General features: G+C 44.2%; 1 protein-coding gene across 6 annotated transcripts in view; it reads right to left on the reverse strand.

Annotated features, from left to right (window-relative positions):
- MYO7A (myosin VIIA) overlaps nucleotides 1-27,010 on the reverse strand; it is a 277,532-nt gene that overhangs the window by 66,503 nt on the left and 184,019 nt on the right. For all 6 annotated transcript variants that reach the window (XM_068266665.1, XM_068266666.1, XM_068266667.1 and 3 more), the window contains 8 exons: nucleotides 22,592-22,676; nucleotides 16,943-17,161; nucleotides 16,740-16,847; nucleotides 14,441-14,650; nucleotides 10,929-11,132; nucleotides 10,658-10,834; nucleotides 3,972-4,061; nucleotides 2,939-3,066 (listed from right to left, as the gene is read on the reverse strand). In XM_068266665.1, coding sequence (XP_068122766.1) covers nucleotides 2,939-3,066; nucleotides 3,972-4,061; nucleotides 10,658-10,834; nucleotides 10,929-11,132; nucleotides 14,441-14,650; nucleotides 16,740-16,847; nucleotides 16,943-17,161; nucleotides 22,592-22,676 — 1,221 coding nt within the window. The remainder of the gene's footprint in view (nucleotides 1-2,938; nucleotides 3,067-3,971; nucleotides 4,062-10,657; nucleotides 10,835-10,928; nucleotides 11,133-14,440; nucleotides 14,651-16,739; nucleotides 16,848-16,942; nucleotides 17,162-22,591; nucleotides 22,677-27,010) is intronic.

Consider the following 27,010-nt stretch of genomic DNA (forward strand, 5'->3'; position numbering starts at 1 on the left):
ATGTGCCCCACGGTGCCTGTGCATTTATAGTTTACCTGTCATGCTGTCCCTCTAGTATCCTTGATGTTTTTCTGCATTGGCGACCACATGACTACCGGTATATAGCATGTGGGGCGCGTGTGACGTCATTTGGGCTGGGGCTGCCATGCAACTGGGCCTCTAGTTTGTGTTTTCCCTCCAGGCCAAAAGGTCCCAGTCCTCCCCTGAACACAGCATTTCAGCAAAAGAACATCATACCAACAGTAAAATATGGTGGTGGTAGTGTGATGGTCTGGGGTTGTTTTGTTGCCTCAGGACCTGGAAGGCTTGCTGTGATAGATGGAACCATGAATTCTACTTTCTACCAAAAAATCCTGAAGGAGAATGTCCGGCCATCTGTTCGTCAACTCAAGCTGAAGCGATCTTGGGTGCTGCAGCAGGACAATGACCCAAAACACACCAGCAAATCCACCTCTGAATGGCTGAAGAAAAACAAAATGAAGACTTTGGAGTGGCCTAGTCAAAGTCCTGACCTGAATCCTATTGAGATGTTGTGGCATGACCTTAAAAAGGCGGTTCATGCTAGAAAACCCTCAAATAAAGCTGAATTACAACAATTCTGCAAAGATGAGTGGGCCAAAATTCTTCCAGAGCGCTGTAAAAGACTCATTGCAAGTTATCGCAAACGCTTGATTGCAGTTATTGCTGCTAAGGGTGGCCCAACCAGTTATTAGGTTCAGGGGGCAATTTCTTTTTCACACAGGGCCATGTAGATTTTGAGGGTTTTTTTCTCACTAAATAATAAAAACCATCATTTAAAACTGCATTTTGTGTTCAATTATGTTATCTCTGACTAATAGTTAACGGTTTTTGATGAGCAGAAACATTTAAAGTGAACCAGAGACGAAGCACCCTCATGTATTTTACCATGGAAATCAGTGGGAACATTAGAGAAAACACTTACCATGCTCTCTGTTCCATCCTCACTGCTAAAAGTGTCTGTTATCTAGCTGAGATAAGAATCCCGGAGTGAGCATTGAGTCTGGCTTTGCTATAATGACTCAGCTATAATGATTCCTGAGCAAAGCCAGCAGGGGGCAGGCTTGGACTTGAAGACAGCAAAGAACACAGTCTCAGCTATAATTATTCTGTAGCAAAGCCAGACCGACTGCTTAGTCGGGATTCTTATCTTAGAGGTGATAACAGGCAAATTAAACAGAGAACAATGTAACAAAGAGCAGTTTAGGTGTTTACTGTCATGTTCCCACTGATTTATAAGGTAAAATACATGAGGCTGCTTCATCTCTGGTTCTCTTTAGGTGTGACAAACATGCAAAAGAATAAGAAATCAGGAAGGGGGCAAATAGTTTTTCACACCACTGTAGTTACTGCTGGCCAGTCTCAAGTTGTCTGCCGTTGCGAACACTACGTGGAAGCACTCAGACCTTAGTCAGATCCAACAGTGTGTTTGAACCAGGTGGACCTGGGAATTCACACTGAGCCAGATTACTTGTACTGTTATTGTATTTATGCTTAGACTAGTTCCAGGGTTGTAGAGACCACGGACCTCACACCCAGACTAGGGAACTTGTGTTATCTATCTGTTATACTTCAGACTAGTTCCAGGGTGTAGAGACCACGGAACTCACACCCAGACTAGGGAACTTGTGTTATCGATCTGTTATTCATCAGACTAGTTCCAGGGTGTAGAGACCACGGACCTCACACCCAGACTAGGGAACTTGTGTTATCTATCTGCTATACTTCAGACTAGTTCCAGGGTGTAGAGACCAAGGACCTCACACCCAGACTAGGGAACTTGCGTTATCTATCTATTATTCATCAGACTAGTTCCAGGGTGTAGAGACCAAGGACCTCACACCCAGACTAGGCATTGTTGATATCTGTTATGACTTTCTGCTTTCTCGACTATCCCTTTGCTCTCTGATTCGGTACCTCGCATATCTGATTTTCCGTTGCCAGACCCTGCTTGCCTTGGATACCGAATCAGCCTTCTGTCTTTGTACTTTATCTGTCCGTGTGTTGCCGACCAGGCGTGCCCGACCTCGAGAGCTATCTCTCCTCTTAAGAGATAGTCTCCAGATCAGATAGTGACATCCACCTTCAGGTGTCACTCACTCTCTGGTCCTTCCTATCACCAGCCTGAATCCACCCCTTGGAGAGTCTCAGGCTGCTCGAAAGTTCCTGTGCCCTCAAGAGCAGTATCCCTTTACTGCCTATGGTCACCTGCTCAGCAGGTGCATTAACCAAAGTACTACTGTTACACCAAACACTTACATACCCTTAGGTGTCCAGAGGTTAGCAATATATCTGTATTATCGGTGATTCTGCAGATCATCAATAATCAGGTATATATCTGCATTCTTGGTGATACTGCAGATCACCAATAATCAGATTCTCTCTGTGTGCTGACACCAATCGTTACACTGAGAAGTCCTTCTTGGGGTAATTTTTTGCATTCTCTGATTGGTCCAATACTTCCGAGTCCTGTGATTGGGCTAAAATGACAGAGTTGCGATAATGCGGTATTTCTGCAGAGATCAATTTTCCGATCGGAAATGCAGGAATTTCATTTCCCCCGAACCTGAATGAGCGTCCCTACCAATTAATTTATCTGTATGTTTTTGGGATGTGGGATGAAACCGGAGTGCCCGGAGGAAACCCATGCAGAGACGGGGAGAACATATAAACACCATGCAGATAGTCTCTCGGCTGGGATTCCAACTGGGGACACAGTGCTAACCACTACGCCACCGTGCTGCCTCGATATGAGTTATTATAAGCAGGGACGGTTCTAGTAACAGTTTGGATGGAAGGGAGACACCTTGTGGGTCCCTACTAGCTCGGGGCCCTTTGTCTCTATGGTAGCGCCGGCCCTGATTATAAGTCTGAAACTGTCAGCGTATGAGGTAATGCTATATATGGGACCAATACTGACCGTAGTGCTGGCCTCAGAATACCGTTGCCGATAATAAAGTGGAGTTTCTCCAGGTTTGAGGTTGGCCGGTCTTCCAGCATGCTGTTCCCCTGCAAGGTGGATTCTCCGTCATGAAGCCTTTTCGTTACCTGAGTGACAGGAGACAGAAGATAGTCATGTGACCTGCAGCATTTACTTATGTCTGTCTGCAGGTCACAGGAACCCCGGTGTCACTGAAGGGCTTCTAGTTAAAGATCATAATCTCAAAAGTTTATTTTCAGTTTAGGTTTGTTGTAAAATTCAAACTTTTTCATCCTTCTGTAGAGCTGTTAAGTATTGAAATAAATCTGGCCAGAGAGTGAGTAAGCAGAGGATGCAAATTATTGGATCGATGCTAATGGAAACAGCACGAAAAAAAAAGAACCCATGTTATGGGCCTTGGACAAGTTATAAACCCCACTATAGACTTTAGTGTCTTGTGATTCTGGGGAAAAGATAACATTTCACTGTAACCACCGGCTGGGGATTCCTCAGTCATCGGGAAATTGAATGACAAAGACAAGACCAATCACATTTATATCGCGCTTTTCTCCTGGCGGACTCAAAGCGTCAGAGCTGCAGCCACTAGGACGCGCTCTATAAGCAGTGTCTGTAGTAGTGTTAGGGAGACTTGCCTAAGGTCTCCTACTGAATAGGTGCTGCTTACTGAACAGGCAGAGCAGAGATTTGAACCCTGGTCTCCTGCGTCAGAGGCAGAGCCCTTAATCATTACACCATCCAGCCATGCTGTGTAACCACCATGCAGCTGATCGAGCCCTTGCGACCGAGATTATCTAGCATACCCAATCTATCGTTTCAACATATTTTAGCTGGAAATTGTTTAAAAGATAGATAGTGTGGCCATGGCATTGATACGCCATCGTTTGATAAAATTATTGCATGGGAAAGTTGATAGACCCGCAAAATTGAGTAATTTATGGACAACCTTAGTTACAGCTGAGGGTAGCCTGGGACAAATTTAACAAAATAAAAAGTGAGCGGTCATAAAATGTACCTCCTCGGTTAACTTGGACTTCTTCTTCAGAGTGAGGGAGACCAGCTTATGCCGAACACTGTTCTTCTTCAGGCTGTCCATATGACCGCTCTGCATAGGAGGGATGGAAAAGACAAGAGAAGACAGCTCTGTGGAGTGTCAGCTAAAGTGGCAGGCACAAATGAGCGTGATGAAAGGGTTTTGGAGGATGTTTTGGGGGTACATAAGGTGATTTCTAATATCCCAAGCAGCACACTGGAGATTTTTTTGATACACAATTGATGAGAACATAACCTTATGTGGGATACACGAATGATGACCACTCTATGGAAGCAGCCCTTAACAAAGTTGTCTGTGATCTTCCCACTGCTGAATGTGAAGGTCAGTTTTTTATACCGGTACACATACTCTTTGATCTACTATTCACCTCTGACACAGTCAGTCATCTGCAACCTCTTATCTTTTGGGGTGTTGATGTACCACAAGGCTTTGCTCTTAGACCCCTTCTCCTCACCATCCACTCTTGAACAAATATTTTCACTTCAGTTCCAGCCTCATTTCTATCTGTTAGCTTTTGACTTTGCTATCCTTTTACCTTGTGTCCTTAAATGGCTATTGCCAAATAAGAACTCTACTCAAACCTAACAACTGATTAATTACCCCGTTTCCATCTTAGAAATATATCCCAAACCCACCTTTTTCTTACAAGAACCGCTGCCAACACAACTGTGCAAGCCCTTACCATATCCTACCGTGAATTCTGTAATATCTTCATTTTCTGTCCACCAGCAAACAGACTGAAAGTAAGGGGGATAACCAAAATTCAAGGGGCCCTATAATGCTGTCTTCATCGGGCCCCTGATCCTACACACAATCCCCTGGTGAACTCTTGAATAAATGTCAATGCATGGACTAACACACCGCTCCCCCCCCTCCCCCAATGAATACAGTTTCCATTTCTTCACAAATCCTGCAACCTCGCATTTAACACCTGTGTGAACCAGGCCTTAAAGCGGTATAAAACCCTGACATAATCTATATATATAAAATCGGATGTGGGTATGTGTGTGTGTGTGTGTGTGTATGTGTGTGTGTGTGTGTGTGTGTGTATGTGTGTGTGTATGTGCCGCGATCACTCAAAAACGGCTTGACCGATTTGAACGAAACTTGGTACACAGATCCCTTACTACCTGGGATGATAGGTTCTGGTGGTCTCGCGGCCCCCCCTGCAAACCTGGGCGGAGCTACAAACAGCAAATCAGATTTCACCCATTCAAGTCAATGGAAAAAATGTAAAAGGCTGCCATTCTCACAGTAATCAAGCCAGAGTCCCCACACTTGGCACAGGTGGTCACTTGATGACCGAGGTTACAAATCCAGGAAAAGTGGGCGGAGCATAAAACAGCCAATCAAATTTCAGCCGTTCATTTTAACTGGGAAAATGTAAACTGCAGCCATTCTTAGACTGTTAATCGCAGGGTTCTCAAACTTGACACAGTTGGTCACTGGATGAATGCGATTAAGATTCAAGAAAATGGGTGGAGCCTACAACAGCCAATCAAAATTCACCTATTGATTTTCAAGGGGAATATTTAAACTGCTGCCATTCTTACACTGTTAATGGCAGAGGCTTCAAACTTGCTACAGTCGCCATTGGGTGACTGGGGTCCAAATTCACTAAAGGGGCGGGGCCACATACAGCCAATCAGATTTCCTTGGTGGACAAACTGCTTCCATTCACGCATTTTTGATGCCAGGAACCTGAAAGCTCACAAACGTGGTCATTGAGTGACTTGTGTCAAGGTTACAAAAAGTGGGTGGAGCCAAAAAACCTTTCCTTTGCACAGTTGGTCACTGGGTAACTGAGATTAAGATTTTGGAAGGTGGGTGGAGCCTACAACAGCCAATATAAATTCACCTTTTGATTTTCAAAGGGAATGTTTAAGCTGCTACCATTCTCTTATACTGTTAAAAGCAGATGCCTCAAACCTGGTACAGTTGGCCACTGGGTGTCTAGGGCCCAAACTCATAAAGGGGGCAGAGCCACAAACAGCCAATAAGATTTGTTTATTTTTAAATGGGAATATACAAAGTATTGATACCAAGGACCCCAAAGCTGATAAACTTGATAATTGAGTGACTGTATGTCAAGGTTAGAAAAAGTGGGTGGTGGCAACAACTAAATTTTTAACATGGCAGGGCTCCCAAACTTTACACAGTTGGCCACTGGGTGACTGGGATGAATATTCAGAAATGTGGGTGGAGCCTACAACAGCCAATCAAAATTTACCTATTGATTTTCAAGGGGAATATTTACATTGCTACCATTCTTACACTGTTAATGGCAGAGGCCTCAAACCTGATACAGTCAGTCATTGGGTGACTGGGGTCCAAATTCACTAAAGGGGTGGAGCCACAAACAGCCAATCAGATTTGTTAGATTGATTTCAGCCATTCTGTTATTGGCAGGGTTCTAAAACGTGACACAGTTGGCCACTGGGTGACTGGGACTAATATTCAGGAAAGTGGGTGGAGCCTACAGCAGCCAATCAAAATTCACCTTTTGATTTTCACGGGAAATATTGCAACTGCAGCCATTCTTACACTGTTAATGGCAGAGGCCTCAAACCTGCTACAGTCGGTCGTTAAGTGTCTGGGGTTCAAATTCAGTAAACGGGCGGAAACAAAAACAGCCAGATTTCTTTGCTGGATAAACTGCTTCCATTACCACAATTTTGATGCCAGGAACCCAAAAGCTCACAAACTTGGTCATTGTGTAGTGACTGTGTGTCCAGGTTACAAAAAGTGGGTGGAGTTAAAACAGATTTTTCTGGGAAATTGTAAACTGCAGCCCTTTTTCACTGTTAATGGAAGGGTTCTCCAACTTAGCATAGCTGGTTACTGGGTGACTGGGATTAATGTTCAGAAAAGTGGGTGGAACCTAAAAATGCCAATCAAAAATCACATGTCGCTTTGTAAAGGAGAATATTACAATTGCTGGCATTCTTGCACTGTTAATGGCACAAGCCTCAGACCTGGTACAGTTGGTCATTGGGTATCAAATTCAGAAAAGGGGACAGAGCCACAAACAGTGAATCAGATTTGTTTCATTTCATGGGAAAATACAAATTATTGATGCCAAGGACCCCAAAGTTCACAAACTGGGTCATGGAGTAGTGCCTTTGTGTCCAGGTTACAAAAAAGTGATCAGAGCCAAAAACAAATTTCACTGGGAAAGTGTAAACTGCAGCCCTTCTTACACTGTTTATTTCAGGGTTCCCAAACTTTGGCCAGATGATCACTGAGTGACTGAGATTAATATTCAGGGAAGTGGGTGGAGCCTATAATACCCAATCAAAATTCACCTGTTGATTTTCAAGTAGAATATTTAAATTGCTGTCATTTTTCCACTGTTAATAGCAGATGCCTCAAACCTGCTACAGTTGGTCATTGGGTGACTGGGGTTCAAATGCTGGAGAGGGGTGGAGCCACAAACAGCCAATCTGATTTGTTTAATTTATATGGGAATTTACAAATTATTGATGCCAAGGACCCCAAAGCTCACAAACTTGGTCATTGAGTGTTTGTGCGTTAGGGTTAGAAAGTGGGTGGAGCTAACACCAGCCAAATACATACACTGGCAATGCCGGGTCATCAATGGGTGGAGACAAATACAAATTTCACTGGGAAAATGTAAACTGCAGCCATTCTTACACTGTTAATGGCAGGGTTTTTAAACTTTGCACAGTTGGTCACTAGGGGACTGGGATTAATATTCAGAAAAGTGGGTGGAGCCTACAAAAGTGAATCAAACTTCACCTATTGCTTTTCAAGGGGAATATTTAATTGCTACCATTCTTGCACTGTTAATGGCACAGGCCTCAAACCTGGTACAGTTGGTCATTGGGTGACTGGGGTTCAAATTCAGAAAAGGGTGTGGAGCCACAAACAGCCAATCAGATTTTTTCATTTCAATGCAAATTATTGATACCAAAGACTGCAAAGCTCACAAACTTGGTCAGTGAGTAATTGTGTGTTAGGGTTAGAAAAAGTATGCAGAGCCAACACCAGCCAAATACATACCCGGGCAATGCCGGGCACTCAGCTAGAATTCAATAAAAACATGTTTTCCTACTTTTTATATACCATACGGTTATCATATTTTCTTTTGTGCATAAGTATTATTATTCATTTAGAAATTATACATTCCTAAAATACACTAATTTTACTCTGAAAGCTGACTTTGCATTTTATTTATAACTGTTTTATTCATCCTCTAACGTAATCAGAAAGCATCAGAAAGCATTTATGCTTGTCTGACTTTGTTCAGGGGACCCGGCAGTGTGAGAGAAGGCTTTTACATTTCTCACTTGATACAATTAAACACAAGATAACATTATGTAAAGTTCGGAAGTGGCCAGCTCTGCAGGCAGGGAAGCTTCTAAGTCCTGTGTGTAACCGTTAGAAATGCAGTTCTAGTAAAAAAAAAAATGCTGGTTGTATATAATATGCTGTAAATAATCTATTAGAGCAAAGTAGAAATGCTGGGTTTCATTCTGCTTTAAAGTAAACCTGAGATGTCGCTTAGGGGTGTATTTATACTTACCTGGGGCTTCCTCCAGCCCCATGAGGTCCGTGGTTGCCTTCCTCTGTGGCCGCTCTATTATCTTCTAATTCCACCTGGTATTCCAGCCAGCCGCACTCTTCTGCGCATGTGTGGCTAAGCCTCGCATGTACCCCGTCACACTCCTGCAGCCGGGGAGCTGGCGCCTACGCAGGTGCAGAACACTCCCTGGCACAAGAGCGCGGCAGGAGCACACATGCGGCCTGGACAGGCAAGTGCAGGACTGCCCCCGACTGGCCAGATTACTGGGAGGAACAGTAAGAGAATGGAGCAGCTGGAGAGAATGGCAGGGAGCCCATTAACCTCATGGGGCTGGAGGAAGCCCCAGGTAAGTATAAATACACCCCTAAGCAACATCTTACTGCAGATTCGAGATGAAAAACTATAGCAAGAAAATTGTCTATATATCTTATCTAACGTTTAGATGATTTACACAGTAAATTTAGTTATAAACAGCTTCAACAGTATATAATTGTTTCTTCCTGTGATACCAATGAGAGCAGCCATATTCTGCTTGTGATCATTACACAGGCAAGCTGCTCTGCATCTCCACTTTTCAGTCTGTGAAAACTCCACTCCCCTCTTCTCCCCTCTCCACCCCTTGCCTCTGAAATGTCCTGCATACTTCAACAAAAGCCTCCAGGCTGAGCACCCAGGAGCACTTGCAGCATGGGACTGAGAATGCCTAGGCGCTGGAGAAGCTGAGGGTGGGCGTGGATACTTTCATTTACATGCAATTAGATTGTAAATAAAATTAAAAAAAGCATTTGGTGGAAGAATGCCCAATAAACTATATGTAAGAGGCAGAAAAATGAAGGCAGCAAAAGTTTGTCTCGGATCCACTTTAAGTACACTTAAAGAGACTCTGTAACTTTGAAAAGATCCCCTGGGGGGTACTCACCTCGGGTGGGGGAAGCCTCCAGATCCTAATGAGGCTTCCCACGCCGTTCTGCGTCCCTCGGGGGTCTCGCTGCAGCCCTCTGAACAGCCGGCGACAGGCTCGACTGTAATTTCAATATTTACCTTTGCTGGCTCCAGCGGGGGCGCTGTGGCTGCATTCGGCTCGGAAATAGACGGAAATACCCGATCTCCGTCGGGTCCGCTCTACTGCGCAGGCGCCGGAGATTTGCGCCTGCGCAGTAGAGCGGACCCGACGGCGATCGGGTATTTCCGCCTACTTCGGAGCCGACAGCCATCAGAGCGCCTGCGCAGGAGCCAGGAAGGTAAATATTACATCACGGCTGTATGGAGGGCTGCAGCGAGACCCCCGAGGGACGCAGGACGGCGTGGGAAGCCTCATTAGGATGCGGAGGCTTCCCCCACCCGAGGTGAGTACCCCCCAGGGGACGTTTTGCCGTTACAGTTCCTCTTTAAAAGCCACAGGTTTGCTTTAAAATGTATAAAATGTGTATGTAGAACTTATAACTCAGTTTACGTTAAAATGTACCACAGCAAAATGTAATTTTACCCATTTTAAAAAAACATTTTTTTTTAAAATATTTTACAAATCGATTTTCTCAAAAACTACAAGGTCTTAGGCCTGGTGCACACCAGAGGAGTTTTTCTGAGCGTTTTGAGTTTTTAAATCTGCTGCTAATGTTATCCTATGTGTCTGTGCACACTGGAGCAATGAGGTTTTGTAAAAAACCCCATAGCATTACATTGGGAAGAGCTTTTGAAACCTCTAAAAGCTCTTCCCAATGTAATGCTATGGGGTTTTTTACAAAACCTCATTGCTCCAGTGTGCACAGACACATAGGATAACATTAGCAGCAGATTTAAAAACTCAAAACGCTCAGAAAAACTCCTCGGGTGTGCACCAGGCCTTTCTGTGAAATATTTTAACTTGTCACTGGTTTGCACAAGCGTTTCTCTGTTAATTATGCAAAAAATTGTTTACAACAGCCACAGCCACGGTTGTAATTACGCAAAATGTGCAAAATTACAAATGGATTACGTGAAATTAATTCAATTTTGAAATTTTACACAAAATTTTGCAGAAGCCAAATTAGCCCATTACAATCATCCATACATACATCACACTCTCACATCCAGGACTTCTCTCAAGCCTCCCCTCGCTCACCTCTCCCTCTCCCTGTAGCGCTTGCAGCTCTCTCTTGTAGGTCTTCTTCCCCAGGGTCTCGTAGATCTTGGTCATAACCGGGATCTTCTCGCTGCCGTCACTCATGGCCGTGTGGTATTTTGGCTCTGGAAGGTCCCCCATAAAACGGAGAATAGTAATCCAAACAGCAAGAGCCGCCTAAAAGCATAATTTCATCAGCATTAATTATTGTTCCAAGGTTATTCGAGGATCAGATGCTTGAGCACATAGTAGACAATGTGTACCCTCTTACCAGCTGGTCTCCTTCATCGTCGTGGTAAAGCAGTGGCTGCTTCAGAGGCCTCCGGATGTAGGTGTTGGTGGTCGTCCCCTGGAAATAGGTTGCCGCGAACTTTGCAAACTTGTATTCAGAGAGATCTTCTTCCTCCTCTTCAGGAAGTGGCAGAGCCTCATCCAGGTCCTCCTCCTCCATGGGTATCGGAGTCCTCTCCAGATCCTGGAAGAAGAGATGTTTTAGGTAAAACATGTTATAGGGGATCTATCTCCATTAAGAGAAAAATTGGCTATCATAATTAATGGTACTGATTTTTCTGTTGGTGCTCCACCTGCTCCTCCTGGCAATGCTATGTGAGCAGAACAGAGTGCAGTAAAGAATGCTCTATATGACAGGCAGAAGTGAACATTTATATTGTGCTTTGCTTGTGGTGGACTCAAAGCGCCAGAGCTGCAGCCACTAGGGGGCGCTCTATAGGCAGTAGCAGTGTTAGGGAGTGTTGCACAAGGAACCTTACTGAATAGGTGCTGGCTTACTGAACAGAAAGAGCCAAGTTTCCAATACATATCCGAAAGGTAAAATCACTCTTACTTTCTTGTTGCTAAATGATCCTTTCCCAGTTTACCTGACTCTTATTTGGTACACACAAAATTTGGTACACAAAAAGGAAGTTGCAGGGCATGCTGGGTTGTCCTTTTTTGCTTCTCTACTTCCCCTCAGACTAATGCAGTCTGATTGGCTGAAGCCTCTTTCCCTCCCGCTTTCCCCTCCCACGCCTCTGTTCCTCTCTGATTGGCCAATTTTTCTCATGCTGAGACAATGCACTTTCTATAGTGAAGGGCGGGCAAATCAGGCAGGGGATAAGGGAGGAAATGACCTCAGATTTGCTTCAAAATAGCCACAGTTAAAATGGGAAATGCTAAGAAGGATTTCCTCTTCTTTTTCTGTAGAAAAATCACTAAAAGCAAAACGTGGACAGTGCAATACATATGTTATGTAAGTAGGGCAAGCATTTATCTATTTAAATATGTGGGTTTTTTATTTCTGAGATAGTATGGCTGACCGCTCCTCTTTAAGGCTAATAGGCTCAAGCCTTGTAAAGGTTTCTTGCCTACCCCTAGATCAACCGGGATATGTGCGGGTTCAGGACAGTGGTGTTTTTTTGTTATTTTTCCTGGTTGAACTTGATGGAAGTATGTCTTTTTTTCCACCAAACGAACTACGTAACCTTTCCCCATTTCACTAAAAGGTTTTTTACTTCTGTTTCTATCATGGTTGGGATGGTTGCTATTGCGACACAGCAATGGTCGTCACAGCCAGTATTCCTCCCACCCAGCCAGCCAGCCACTACCCTGGTGACACATTGTGCGGTGACTTTTGAATAAACACAGAAGTCACCTTAATCTGCTAATTGATCGTAATCTGCTAACTACGATTTTGCGAAATTACATATATCATTTTCGCAATTACGCCTATACGTAATTGCAAATTCGTAATTCAATTGACTTTGTATAATCATTCGTAATTACGCATGAATTAACGCGTAATTTATGTGTACTTTCCGGCCGAATTTGGTGCTGAATAGCAAAACTCCCATACATGCTGTTGCTACCAAAATTGCTACATGCGTTAAGAAGAACAGTGGGTACAAGAGGGAATTTTTTTTTTCAAAAAGACCTTGTAGTTTTTGAGAAAATCAATTTTAAAAATGCAAAGAAAAATGTTTTTTTAAATGCAGAAAAATGACAATTTACAAACAATTTCTTTTTGTAAATTTTCTCAAAAACTACAAATTATTTTTGAATATTTCTTTTTGTAACTCTTACCCACTATTCTTCTTAACGCATGTAGCAATTTTGGTGGCAATAGCATTTATGGGGGCTGTGCTATTCAATGCCAAAGTCTAAATCACCTACAAAATTATTAACGCTATTCACATTACGATTACAATGCCTAATTGCGTATTACGTATGGGTGTAATTTCTGCTCATCACTATTCATATGTAGCTTGCCACTGAAAAGGATGGAAAATCAAATCTAGCCAGGGCCTGGATTACCCACAGAGTAACCAGGGCAGTTGCCTCGGGCCTTGTGTTTCTGGTGATCAGGTGGCCCACTATTGGCCTCATGGAGACAGCGGCGGGGCCTCCCTCAGCGGTGGATCCTCTGGAGTGAAGAGTAGTATGATGAAGCAGTAATCAGTCTATCCAGCGACACCATACTCCCCCCTCCTCGAGCCTCGCTGCTGGGGGCCCACCTACTACTTAATTTCCTCCAGTAAAGGGGTCGATCCTTCAGATCAGGTGTTTTTGTGGCTACACTTGTTATGGGGGTGATGATTACAATGTCCACACTTGTTTTATGACCCTTGTGTGATGGGCACCCAGGCTGAAAGGGTCACCAGGGGTAGGCAAGGCAAAGGGTGTTAACTTTAGGGGGAACCATCAAAGTTTTGCTGGGGGGGTGGGTCCCGTGATTTGTAGTTACACTCTGTACAGAGGCGTATCTACAGGGGTGCAGGTATGGCATGTGTCACGGGCGCCTCTTACTAGGGGTTGCTGCTCTGTAGCATCCTTGGTGTTCTCCATACAGATTCTAGTTTTTATGTGGGGGAAATCCTGCTACCTGGTCACATCTTTTTGGGGGACTGTTATTTGGGGGATGTGTATAGGATGACCTATTGCAATACTCTTATATGCCACGCTTCACTTCAACTTGGACACAACCAATTCAACTGAGACTACATATTAAAATGTTTAGAGGGGCACCCAAAGGCCCCCCCCCAGCAAATTTCAATGCTTGCCATAGGCACTGTTTTAACTAAATATGCCTCTGACCCTGTATATATGCTCCCCATTATTGGATGTTTGTGCACTATGTACAGTGCTGCAGAAGAGGTTGGTGCTATATAAATTAAAAAATAATAATAACCTTCGCTGCTTGCTGATAAGAGTGATCTTCCCTCAATATACCCCCCTAACCTGCCCTATCTATACAAACATCCATGTACCATACTTGTAACTGCCTCAGCCACTGCTCTTTGGTCATATGTGTATCTAGGGAAACCTATGGCTAACACTGAAATCTTCCCTGGGGAAAAAATGTGTAAAAAAATGTAAGGTCTAGTTTCAGGTGAATTGGTTGAATTCAAGTTGAAGTGAAGCCTGTAAATATCCCCAAATAAAAACTAGGCAGCTTGTCCCACCAAATAATGTAATCAGGCAGCAGAATCCCCCAGATAAAAAGTAGAATCCATATGGAGAATGCCAAGGGTGCTATGGGACAGCGCTCCCAGTATGAGGCGCCTATGCCACATGTTCTCCCTGCAGATATGCCTCTGCCTTTACCTTTTATTGTTCTTCTTACTTTAGGAGTCACATGTCCACACCTGACCTGACTGACTTACCAACCAGCTAAATCTCTGGTCAGCAAAATCTGACTCATGAAAAGGCATTATGTCTACACACCGACTGCTGTTGTAATTGGCCTTTTTAATTTTGTGTCTATTTGGTCTTTAATCCATAGGTTACCTCAAATCCAGTGGGTGCCTGCCCCTCCTGTCCCGGCAGTGAGGAGGTGGTTCCGAGAAATCCAAACATTTTATCCACCATGTCTGAGTCATTCACAGGTTCTTGCTTGGCCTTCTCCATCTTGTCCAACATGTCCTTCTTCCTGCGAGTCTCCTCCTTCTCCCTCACCTCTCTCTCCGCGTCTTCCCGGGCCAGCTGGGCGAGACGTTCCTAACGGCGAACATGAGCAACGAGATGAGAAATAAATGTCACGACTTGTCACCCTCCCTCTACACAGAATTTCACTTTTCAATCTACATAAGTGTCACATAACAAAGAAAGGTAATGCAACATAATATACCGTAAATCAAGCTAGATACAGACCCACAATGGTAGGTGGACCATGGCCATGCAAATGCATGCATTAGACTCTTATCAACTGGTTCTCTTTAAATTCTAGCTCAAGACAAACCTTTTTTTTCCTGTGAAAGTTCTCAGTGCACAGCTTATCTTTGTGTGCCTGGCAGAGTGGCAGGGATGCAGTGGCGTAACAATAGGGGCTGCAGCCCCTGCACCCACGGGGGGGTCTGCTCATGGCGGTTTTGGGGGGCAGGAGGGGTCGTAGAATGAGGGAAAAGCCTGGCCACACATCGGCACGGAGGGGGGACAGTCCCCCCTCTCCCTCACCTCGAACTCTCCCCTCAGCACTTCCCTCCATCAGTGGCAGCAGACAGCGGGCAGGAACACATACCTCCATCCACATGCTGGAGGTTCTGATCTCTAAATGTCTGATGCTACTTCCTGTTTACACAGGAAGTAGTGTCAGGCACTTAGGGATCATACCTCTGCGGTGGATGAAGGTATGTGCTCCTGCCCGCCGTCTGCTGCCACTATTTGATGCAGGAGGGGAGTGCGCTGAGGGGTGTGAGGGGGGAGTGGGCACAGGAGGGGGGGCAATCCAAATTTTTGCAGGGCCCAGTGATTTCTAGTTATGCCCCTGAAGGGATGGCAATGCTTAGGAGAACTCATGGAGAAGCATGTGATTAGTTTGATCATTTAATAGATTTGCTGGTCATGTGTTACGCTAGGTACACACGTTACGTTTTTTTCGTTCGATAGATGCGTTCGATTGATCATTTCCGTCATGTCCGTATTATTTTCAATCTATGGAAAATAGATAAGAAAAGATGAGAGAATTGAGCAGGAAATCGAGCAGAAAAACAAATCGAAAATCGGTCGAACGGAAAATCGACCGAAAAAAACGCATCATCTGTATCCAGTATCAAACCAGGAAGTCATCACAGCTAATTACAGCAGAGCCTTACAAATCTATCAGCTGATCTAACTAATCACATGCTTCTCCATGAGTTCTCCTAGAAATGGCTATTCTTAGTCATCCCACATCCCCACAACGCTGCTCACGATAAGTATCGGATTTTATACTGTACGCTACGCAAAAGATGGACTCTTCATGCATGCTTTGTGAAGTCAAGTGAATGAAGCAATAAATTGTCGGCAGTGCCAAGCATTTATTATTTCTACATTGAACGGTTTTGACTTTGAGCACACTGACAAGCTGCACACAGCAGCCTCAGCCATCGTTTCCACGATCTTTGAGTGCTGGCCCAGTGTGTTGTTGTTGGCCATTCTTAGTGCCTGGTGGTCAGGACCCCTTCACTAGGAGGTTCCTGCCTCAAAGGCTTCCAAAACGGCGGGCCACAAAAAATAATTTCTTGCAAAGAACCAGTGCAAGATTGGGTATGTGCTACTACGCATGTGCAAGCTGTCGACAACCCCTTGTTGACGGTCTTTCAGGGGACTCAGTGGTGAAATGGCCCAGTGGAGGAGGGGCTTCCCTCTCCTGAGGTGAGTTCCCATTTGGGTTGCTTTTTTTCTCTTCAGGTACCCTTTAATCTTTGTTCTGTGTTGCTTTGCTCCATCTCTTGAGATCCTCATCTGCAGGTCATCAGCTTGGTTGAGTAATGGTGGCCACTAATGATCCAATCTTTTTCACCCAATCTTACCAAATCTTTGTAGTAGAAGAGTAAACTGATGGAATATATTATTTGGATACTATAGGCAGTTCCCTTATATTAGATAGAAATGGTAAGATTGTATGAAAAAGATTGGATCATTAGTGACCACCATAAACTAGCGATTCTCTGTATCGTGTTAAATGGATTACACAGTAGGTGTTTGTATGCCAATAACCGTTTTGTAACAGCATTAGCTTGGTGAGGCGACCAGACCACACCAAGTGTGTGACCTCTGTTTTTGTTTACCATAAAAGCCATTTTATTGAAAGGTAAAGACATCTTACCTGATGTTTCCTCTCAGCTTCCTGTTTGGCCTTCTTGGCACTCATCTCTTTCTTCAGGCGCTCTTCTTCAGCAAGGCGGAGCTTCTCTGCTTCCAGTCGCCGGTGATACTGCAGGCAGAAGAGAAATTAGTACTTACACCACGGTTCTATCCCTCATGTTATAGAGAATACACCCATGTAGGGCTTTTGTGGAGTCCTCATACCTCCCCTTTCAGCCTCCTGTACAGACGTCTAGCGAGCATTCCCCTGGCGTGAGCCTGGAGTGTGTACACCGCCCACAGCCGGTGCCTGAAGGCTTTGCGCACCAAGTATCCCCGGCAGTGAGCCTGGAAGTGGCTGATACGCTGGCGGGCCACATGGTACTGCTGGTGAAGCTTGCGGGAACGATACAGAGCCTGGAGACGCAGGAAACCGATCTTCATCTGCAAGAAGAGAAAAGGGTAATCCTCTGAAAATGGAAATGGAAGTTTGGTTGATGGAGTGTCTGATATCTTTCCAATACTAGTTCATAAAAGTTAATCGGCCATGGCCAAAAGAATTCTGTTTTATTTCTACTCTCTAAAGGGGGGGGGGGGGGGGGGGGGGTTGGGACTATCCCCACCTCTAGGGGAGGGACTGATGTCATCATCAAACTCTACTCAGCACCACAAGCTTAAAATGGGCGTGTCTAAGACCAGGTGTTCAGAACTTAACATTTCTAAAGAAAGTGTAGTCTACCACCTGACAATAATACAGATAACATAGTTCCTCCACTAAGGTATGTGCACATTTACCTCACTGAAGCCCTAAGAGGTAGGTTGTCCATTAACCATTCAATTTTCTGAATGACTGACTGTCCAATCGTTGCAATCGATTGGAAACGATTGTTTGAGCACACCAATGGAGGTAAAAGTGATAATCAATGCGATCAGACTAAAAGAAACATTCCAAAATCCGGATTTACAGAATGGTTGATTGAACGATCCTTCTGTGACCAAGCTGATCAATTGTATGGCCGTTTGTTTGGGAGATTGTACTGTTAATGGGCACCTTTAGATTGTCTTTTTTATAATAAAGAAGACATCTAATGTTTCACTGGTAAAATAAAATTACATCTCTCCGAATAAGCTCTTATTGTAAACAGTGCCTGTACACACCATGCAATTTTAACTTCAGATCCTAGTCGAGTGAGTGATCAGATCGATATTCAGATACAATATCAATCAGATATAGAAGAAAGCTAGCATACACATGTATGCAATTTTATCCAATTTCTGATCAATTTTCCGACTGGCTGTGGATCAACAGTTAATTTAAAAGGACATACACATGGAATGATAGCCAGGATCTCTAACTGGAACTGTAGTGAAAATGATATAATGAATACAATTTTTACAATATTAATTTATAGATTTTTTTAGCCAGTGTTTGCCCATTGTAAAATCTTTCCTCTCCCTGATTTACATTCTGAAATTTATCACTGGTAGCGACATCTTTAGTTCTGCTAGGTGATCTGCACAGAATGTTCGTTACTGAGAGTTTTATGCACAGAGTGAGATATTGTTTGCATGACAGTTGGAAAAAGACATTATTTCCCACAATGCAATGAGGTTCACAGACAGCAAACTGTCAGGACCATGGTCATGACATCACACTGTGGGAGGGGTTTCACCACAATATCAGCCATACAGACCCCCTGATGGTCTATTCGAGAAAAGGAAAAGATTTCTCGTGGGAAAGGGGGTATCAGCTACTGATTGGGATGAATTTCAATCCTTGGTTACAGTTCCAATATTTTTCAGCTTGTTTTGAGCTTGGGATTGGTCATCAGCAATCAGTATTTCTATTTTATTCTGTCACAGAAATGGAGAGGAGGCGGAGCTTGGTTGTTATTGGTAACACATACATTAATTGTAACATGTTCTGAATTTGGGGAAAGCTTACCAGATCCTTACATACACTTATATTAGAATGGTGGTGTTTGGTTAAGGAGGAGTGCAAATCCTCCTGCATAAATTATGCCAGTGCATTTTCATTGCTGATATGTATTTAGTATGGTAACAGCCACTCCTAGTAATTTATGGTAACTTAAAGCTAAGGTTTCCACCCTGACCATAACCCTAACCTTCAAACTAACGCCTGCGTCCTATGTCCAGCTCAGAGGATAGGGAAAGAAGTGATGTAAGAGTTCCCTGCTAAACTTATAAAAGCTGTTTCTCTCCAGGCTAACTAGCAGAAAGTGATCATACAGGTCCCCTCAGCTCTAATTACCAGCAACTATACCTGTCAACGGTGGGAAAGGGGCAACATTTTCCCCCTACGCAGAGTTCTTTGCCCAGTGCTTGGCCTAGTGGGGTATCTGGTAATGAAGGGGAGCTCTGATGATGTTGCCCAACATGTTTTCACTAGCCACACCGTATGTATAGACTAAACTACAGGGACACTTTAGGCTAGTCCTCAAGTCTAACACAAGAGATAGGTGAAAAGCTGTCACAAAACATCAAAAAACATTAAAACGCGCTTTAATGTTAATAAAACAGGCATTAAGAGGACTGAAAGAGATGGGTGCATCAGTCCTGTGGTCTTATGTGTGTGGTGGTATACTTCCTGTAGCTGTGACTCTAGTGTAGCAGTAAAGCTAGTGTATCGGTAAAGCTAGTGTAGCGGTGTACTTCCTGTAGCTGTGACTCTAATGTAGCAATAAAGCTAGTGTAGCAGTATACTTCCTGTAGCTGTGACTGTAGTGTAGTGGTAAACCTAGTGTAACGGTAAAGCTAGTGTAGCGGTATACTTCCTGTAGCTGTGACTGTAGTGTAGTGGTAAAGCTAGTGTATCGGTAAAGCTAGTGTAGCGGTATACTTCCTGTAGCTGTGGCTCTAGTGTAACGGTAAAGCTAGTGTAGCGGTATACTTCCTGTAGCTGTGACTGTAGTGTAGTGGTAAACCTAGTGTATCGGTAAAGCTAGTGTAGCGGTATACTTCCTGTAGCGGTGACTCTAGTGTAGCAGTAAAGCTAGTGTAGCATTATACTTCCTGTAGCTGTGACTCTAGTGTAGCAATAAAGCTAGTGTAGCAGTATACTTCCTGTAGCTGTGACTGTAGTGTAGTGGTAAACCTAGTGTAACGGGAAAACTAGTGTAGCGGTGTACTTCCTGTAGCTGTGACTCTAATGTAGCAATAAAGCTAGTGTAGCAGTATACTTCCTGTAGCTGTGACTGTAGTGTAGTGGTAAACCTAGTGTAACGGTAAAGCTAGTGTAGCGGTATACTTCCTGTAGCTGTGACTGTAGTGTAGTGGTAAACCTAGTGTAACGGTAAAGCTAGTGTAGCGGTATACTTCCTGTAGCTGTGACTGTAGTGTAGTGGTAAACCTAGTGTAACGGTAAAGCTAGTGTAGCGGTGTACTTCCTGTAGCTGTGACTCTAATGTAGCAATAAAGCTAGTGTAGCAGTATACTTCCTGTAGCTGTGACTGTAGTGTAGTGGTAAACCTAGTGTAACGGTAAAGCTAGTGTAGCGGTGTACTTCCTGTAGCTGTGACTCTAATGTAGCAATAAAGCTAGTGTAGCAGTATACTTCCTGTAGCTGTGATTGTAGTGTAGTGGTAAACCTAGTGTAACGGTAAAGCTATTGTAGTGGTATACTTCCTGTAGCTGTGACTGTAGTGTAGTGGTAAACCTAGTGTAACGGTAAAGCTAGTGTAGCGGTATACTTCCTGTAGCTGTGACTGTAGTGTAGTGGTAAAGCTAGTGTAGCGGTATACTTCCTGTAGCTGTGACTGTAGTGTAGTGGTAAAGCTAGTGTATCGGTAAAGCTAGTGTAGCGGTATACTTCCTGTAGCGGTGACTGTAGTGTAGTGGTAAACCTAGTGTAACGGTAAAGCTAGTGTAGCGGTGTACTTCCTGTAGCTGTGACTCTAATGTAGCAATAAAGCTAGTGTAGCAGTATACTTCCTGTAGCTGTGACTGTAGTGTAGTGGTAAACCTAGTGTAACGGTAAAGCTAGTGTAGCGGTATACTTCCTGTAGCTGTGACTGTAGTGTAGTGGTAAACCTAGTGTAACGGTAAAGCTAGTGTAGCGGTATACTTCCTGTAGCTGTGACTGTAGTGTAGTGGTAAAGCTAGTGTAGCGGTATACTTCCTGTAGCTGTGACTGTAGTGTAGTGGTAAAGCTAGTGTAACGGTAAAGCTAGTGTAGCGGTATACTTCCTGTAGCTGTGACTGTAGTGTAGTGGTAAACCTAGTGTAACGGTAAAGCTAGTGTAGCGGTGTACTTCCTGTAGCTGTGACTCTAATGTAGCAATAAAGCTAGTGTAGCAGTATACTTCCTGTAGCTGTGACTGTAGTGTAGTGGTAAACCTAGTGTAACGGTAAAGCTAGTGTAGCGGTGTACTTCCTGTAGCTGTGACTCTAATGTAGCAATAAAGCTAGTGTAGCAGTATACTTCCTGTAGCTGTGATTGTAGTGTAGTGGTAAACCTAGTGTAACGGTAAAGCTATTGTAGTGGTATACTTCCTGTAGCTGTGACTGTAGTGTAGTGGTAAACCTAGTGTAACGGTAAAGCTAGTGTAGCGGTATACTTCCTGTAGCTGTGACTGTAGTGTAGTGGTAAAGCTAGTGTAGCGGTATACTTCCTGTAGCTGTGACTGTAGTGTAGTGGTAAAGCTAGTGTATCGGTAAAGCTAGTGTAGCGGTATACTTCCTGTAGTGGTGACTCTAGTGTAGCAGTAAAGCTAGTGTAGCATTATACTTCCTGTAGCTGTGACTCTAGTGTAGCAGTAAAGCTGGTGTATCGGTAAAGCTAGTGTAGCGGTATACTTCCTGCAGCTGTGACTGTAGTGTAGTGGTAAAGCTAGTGTATCGTTAAAGCTAGTCTAGCGGTATACTTACTGTAGCTGTGACTGTAGTGTAGTGGTAAAGCTAGTGTATCGGTAAAGCTAGTGTAGCTGTATACTTCTTGTAGCTGTGACTCTAGTGTAGCGGTAAAGCTAGTGTAGCGGTAAAGCTAGTGTAGCGGTGTACTTCCTGTAGCGGTGACTCTAGTGTAGCAGTAAAGCTAGTGTAGCATTATACTTCCTGTAGCGGTGACTCTAGTGTAGCAGTAAAGCTGGTGTATCGGTAAAGCTAGTGTAGCGGTATACTTCCTGCAGCTGTGACTGTAGTGTAGTGGTAAAGCTAGTGTATCAGTAAAGCTAGTGTAGCAGTATACTTTCTGTAGCTGTGACTCTAGTGTAGTGGTAAAGCTAGTGTAGCGGTAAAGCTAGTGTAGCGGTATACTTCCTGTAGCTGTAACTCTAGTGTAGCAATAAAGCTAGTGTAGCGGTATACTTCCTGTAGCTGTGACTCTAGTGTAGCAATAAAGCTAGTGTAGCGGTATACTTCCTGTAGCTGTGACTCTAGTATAGCGGTAAAGCTATTGTAGCTTTATACTTCCTGTAGCTGTGACTGTAGTGTAGTGGTAAAGCTAGTGTGGCAGTTTACTTCCTGTAGCTGTGACTCTAGTGTAGCGGTAAAGCTATTGTAGCTTTATACTTCCTGTAGCTGTGACTGTAGTGTAGTGGTAAAGCTAGTGTGGCAGTTTACTTCCTGTAGCTGTGACTCTAGTGTAGCGGTAAAGCTATTGTAGCATTATACTTCCTGTAGCTGTGATTGTAGTGTAGTGGTAAAGCTAGTGTATCGGTACAGCTAGTGTAGCGTTAAACTTCCTGTAGCTGTGACTCTAGTGTAGCGGTAAAGCTAGTGTAGCGGTATACTTCCTGTAGCTGTGACTCTAGTGTAGCGGTAAAGCTAGTGTAGCGGTATACTTCCTGTAGCTGTGACTCTAGTGTAGGGGTAAAGCTATTGTAGCGGTATACTTCCTGTAGCGGTGACTCTTACCACCGCATAATTCTTTCTGCAGTTGTGTCCTCTCCAATGTCTCTGGATCAGCAGCGCAGACTTCTTGACCTTCAAGAAGTTGGACCTAAAGATGAGAACCATAGTAATAATAACAATAGAGTCAGTGGAGGAGATTTATGAACGCATTACTGTTTTTCCTTCTTAATCTGTTCTAACCAGGAGGGAGAACAGGAGAGGGATAGGAGGCGCCCATAGAGTCAAGAGCTGTTTGGTAAATCTCCTTATACTCTAAGTAGTTATAGCCAGGTAAGGTAAGAATACAACTCTCCTACCTTAAAGGAACAGTATCTTAGACGTGGTATCTTAAAGTGAACCTCCAGACTAAAAATGTACTCAGCAGAATTGAAAAGGCTTGGTGTTTCTTTAACAGTTTCACAGCATCAAAACTTTGTTTTTCTTACCAAAGCATCATTTTTAGCTGCATTTTTACCTAAGCTCCACCCATTAAAGAAAAAAAGCCCAGGCTTTTTTCTCTGATGCTGTGCAGAGCATGAGGCGATTTCCTATGTTGTTGTTCACGTTGCCTAGCAACTGGGAGAGGTGATCAGGACACAGGACAGTTGGAACTGTGTATCATGATCCCTGCCACCTCCTTTCAACCAAAAAGATGGCTGCCATCATGAAATCAAACATTTGCCTGTTCTTTTAAAACAGTGTGGGTAAGAGATTATATTACCTATCTATTTTAATTAACACAACTAATGTAACTTAATGAAAGTATGTTTGTTTAGGCTGAAGTTCCTCTTCAAACAAATTTTCTTAAGATTTATTTGTGCAAATAAGCACTTGACAACGCGTTTCACAGTTTAAGCCGCTTCCTCAGGTCTATAGAAAGTGCCTGGAGGTGAAATGTGCAGTCCTGGGCGCCATAGTAGAATGCGACCGTTTCCTGTCAGTTAACGGCGGGGGGCTCCATGAACAGCCTGCGAGCCTCTGATCGCGGCTCGCAGGCGAAATGTAAACACGCGAGGAAGAAATCCCCTGTGTTTACATCTTACGGCGCTGCTGCCTCTGATTGGCCAGGGATCACCGGCATCTGATAGGCTGATGCCTATCAGAGAGGATAGCCCATAGAAGAGAGGAGAAGGAGGGAAGGAGAGGGAGGGGGGAATAGCGCTGCGGAGGGGGGCTTTGAGGAGCCCCCCTCCCCCCCGCTAGGCACATGTGAGCGGCGGCTATCAGACCCCCCTAGCAGGACATCCCCCTAGTGGGGGAAAAATGGGGGAAGTCTGATCGCCCTGCCTGTCACTTGATCTGTGCTGGGGGCTGAAGAGCCCACGCAGCACAGATCAAATAATAATCAGCCGCTCCTTAAGTGGTTAAGTTAACTCTCCAATTCTTAAAATAACTCCAGAGTTAAAGAGGACCCCAGCCTAAGCAAACATACTGTCATTAAGTTACATTAGTTATGTTAATTAAAATAGATACGTAATATAATATCTTGCCCACACTGTTTTAAAAGAACAGGCAAACGTTTGATTTCATGACGGCAGCCATCTTTTTGGTTAAAAGGAGGTGACAGGGAGCATGAGACACAGTTCCAACTGTCCTGTGTCCTGAGCACCTCTCCCAGTTGCTAGGCAACGTGAACAACAACATAGGAAATCCCATCATGCTCTGCACAGCATCAGGGGAAAAAAGCCCGGGCTTTTTTTCTTTGATGGGTGGAACTTAGCTAAAAATGCAGCTAAAAATGATGCTTTAGTAATAAAAAGTTCTGATGCTGTGAAACTGTTAAAAAAACACCAAGCCTTTTCAGTTCTGCTGAGTAAATTTTTAGTCCGGAGGTTCACTTTAAAGACAGGTTGTTAATTAACTGTGTGTGAAAAGAACTACAGAGGAGGTAACTTAACTACAGAGGAGGTAAATTAATTACAGAGGAGGTAACTTAAGGAATGAAGAGATAAGATAACTCTCTCACTGTGTGGAGGTACGTTTTCTCTTGCCTTATTATATCCAGCATGATCTTAGTGAATTGAGGCCATTGCGTTCTAGAGCGTTATGTTGTAACACATCTGGGAGCTTTGAATCGTCTAGCCGTGGTGTTTCCCCGTCGGGTAAATTAGAACTAACATCGCTGATCAGCGTCGCACTGCAACTTCCTGGGGTCACACCGCAGATCATAACGCGTGCCCGAAATTGGGTTTGTGCACGTGTTATGTAATGTGAAAGAAGCCTTAGGGATATGGAATTGGAACAAAAATCATCTGACTCCAACTCCGACTCCTCAGTTTATGAAACCACCACTCCGACTCTAGGTACCCAAAAATAGCGCTGATTCTTACTCCTTGAGTCCGACTCCACAGCCCTATCAGAGCTATGGAATCGGTACAAGAATCATCCAACTCATACTCCTCAGTTTATTATGAAACCTCTGACTTCAGGACAGGTACCCAAAAATTGCTCTGACTCCAACTCGACAGCTCTGCCCCAAATTCAATAATTTGAGCCCCAACATCTTTGCAAACATTCCTCCAACAGACCCCAAATTTCAAGTTTGCAGTAAGGAGACTTATCAACTATACGGACTACAATAGAGTTAACAACATGCACGGTATGTTGAAAAAAACAAAAAAATTATCCTATTTTTATTACAATGTGGAGTGGACAAAATTCCAAAACAGAAACACAAATGGTGAGCAGCTCACTGACTCAATATAAACTGAGTGGACAAAAAATTAGAGACACCCTCTAATAACGAGTTAGTTCACCTTTAGCTCTGATTACAGCCGGTGATGTATGTAGGACCCCGTCTTATTTTCAGGGAAACATGGTACCGATAATTTTGAGTTTCATCATCAAGCAATTATTATAATCTCATGGACCGTGTCTGATAATAAGGCTAGCATTGGGTACAGGAATCAGGAAATGTGGGCGTCTGGGGCTGATGAACTATTTGGGAGCCCCATAAGCACGAATTCAAAATATCAAGAAATTTTTAAGGCAGAGAATTAGTGTTTCAATAAATATTGTTTTGAAATTAGTTTTGAGAATTATAATATCCAAAATTATAGTTTTGAACTTTATCTTAGAAATGTATTGCTTTTTGTATTAACATCATTTGCAGCGGAGAAGGGGGGCTTAGGGTTAGCATCAGGAAGGGGGGTTTTAGGGTTAGGCTCCACTGGGGAAGAGGAGGTGTTCTTAGGGTTAGGCACCACTAGGGGGATGGTTAGGGTTAGGCTCCACCAGGGAGGATCTTAGTGTTAGGCACCACCATGGGGGTCTTAGGGTTAGTCAGCACCATAGGGTTAGGCACTACCAGAGGGGTTCTTAGGGTTAGGCACCACCATGTAGGTCTTAGGGTTAGTCAGCACCAGAGGGGTCTTAGGGTTGGTCAGCACCAGAGGGGTCTTAGGGTTAGTCTGCATCTGAAGGGGCTTAGGCTCCACCAGGGAGGTTCTTAGGGTTAGGCACCACCATGTGGGCCTTAGGGTTAGTCAGCACCAGAGGGGTCTTAGGGTTAGGCACCACCAGAGGGGTCTTAGGGTTAGCCAGCACCAGAGGGGTCGTAGGGTTAGTCGGCATTTGAAGAGGCTTAGGGTTAGGCACCACCAGGGGGGTCTTCGGGTTAGTCAGCACCAGAGGGGTCTTAAGGTGGCCAATTACTAATGATCCAATTTCTAGCGAAAAATTGTTAGAGCGATCAGAAATTCTGATCGGAAGTGAAATATTGTAATAATCGTTCACTACACCATCAACAAACCAATCTTTGCTTCCTATGTATCACAACCAAAAAGAAAATCTAAATTTTTGTTCGACGAAAATTCATTCGGACGACATTTTTTTCACTCATTCATAATCGATTGTGTCCACCAATGGAGGTTATTTACCACCAATCCGATCAGAATTTCTGATTGCTCTAACGATTTTTCGCTAGAAATTGGACAGTTAGTGGCCACCTTTAGGGTAGTGTTGGGCGAACACCTGGATGTTCGGGTTCGGGCCGAACAGGCCGAACATGGGCCAGATGTTCGGCCCGAACCCCAAACTCAATGGAAGTCAATGGGACCCCTGAACATGCCGCTTTTGGGGGCCCTATGGGGTCGCAGGCATAAGGGGGGAGCATGCCCCGATCGCGGGGAGGGGGGGTCGGAAATTCCCCCCACCCCCTCCGCTAGCGCTCCCCCCTCTGCCCGCTTCCCCATAATAAAAGTTTGCGTAAAGTTAATAGTACCTAGTGGTGGCTGGCTGGCTGTGGTGATGAGATGAGTGAGGAGGAGTCCGATCGACTAAGAGACGCGTTGAGGCCGGGCAGCGGGCGGTTTAGCAGGAGTACCCTTGTGGTACTTCCGCCCTTTCTCTGACCTCACGTCCTCTACGTGATGACGCATACGAGGGTACTACCGCTAAACCGCCCGCTGCCCGGCCTCAACGCGTCTCTTAGTCGATCGGATT

The sequence above is a fragment of the Hyperolius riggenbachi genome, chromosome 2 (genome assembly GCF_040937935.1).
Source record: "Hyperolius riggenbachi isolate aHypRig1 chromosome 2, aHypRig1.pri, whole genome shotgun sequence".
In the NCBI taxonomy this organism is placed as follows: domain Eukaryota; kingdom Metazoa; phylum Chordata; class Amphibia; order Anura; family Hyperoliidae; genus Hyperolius; species Hyperolius riggenbachi.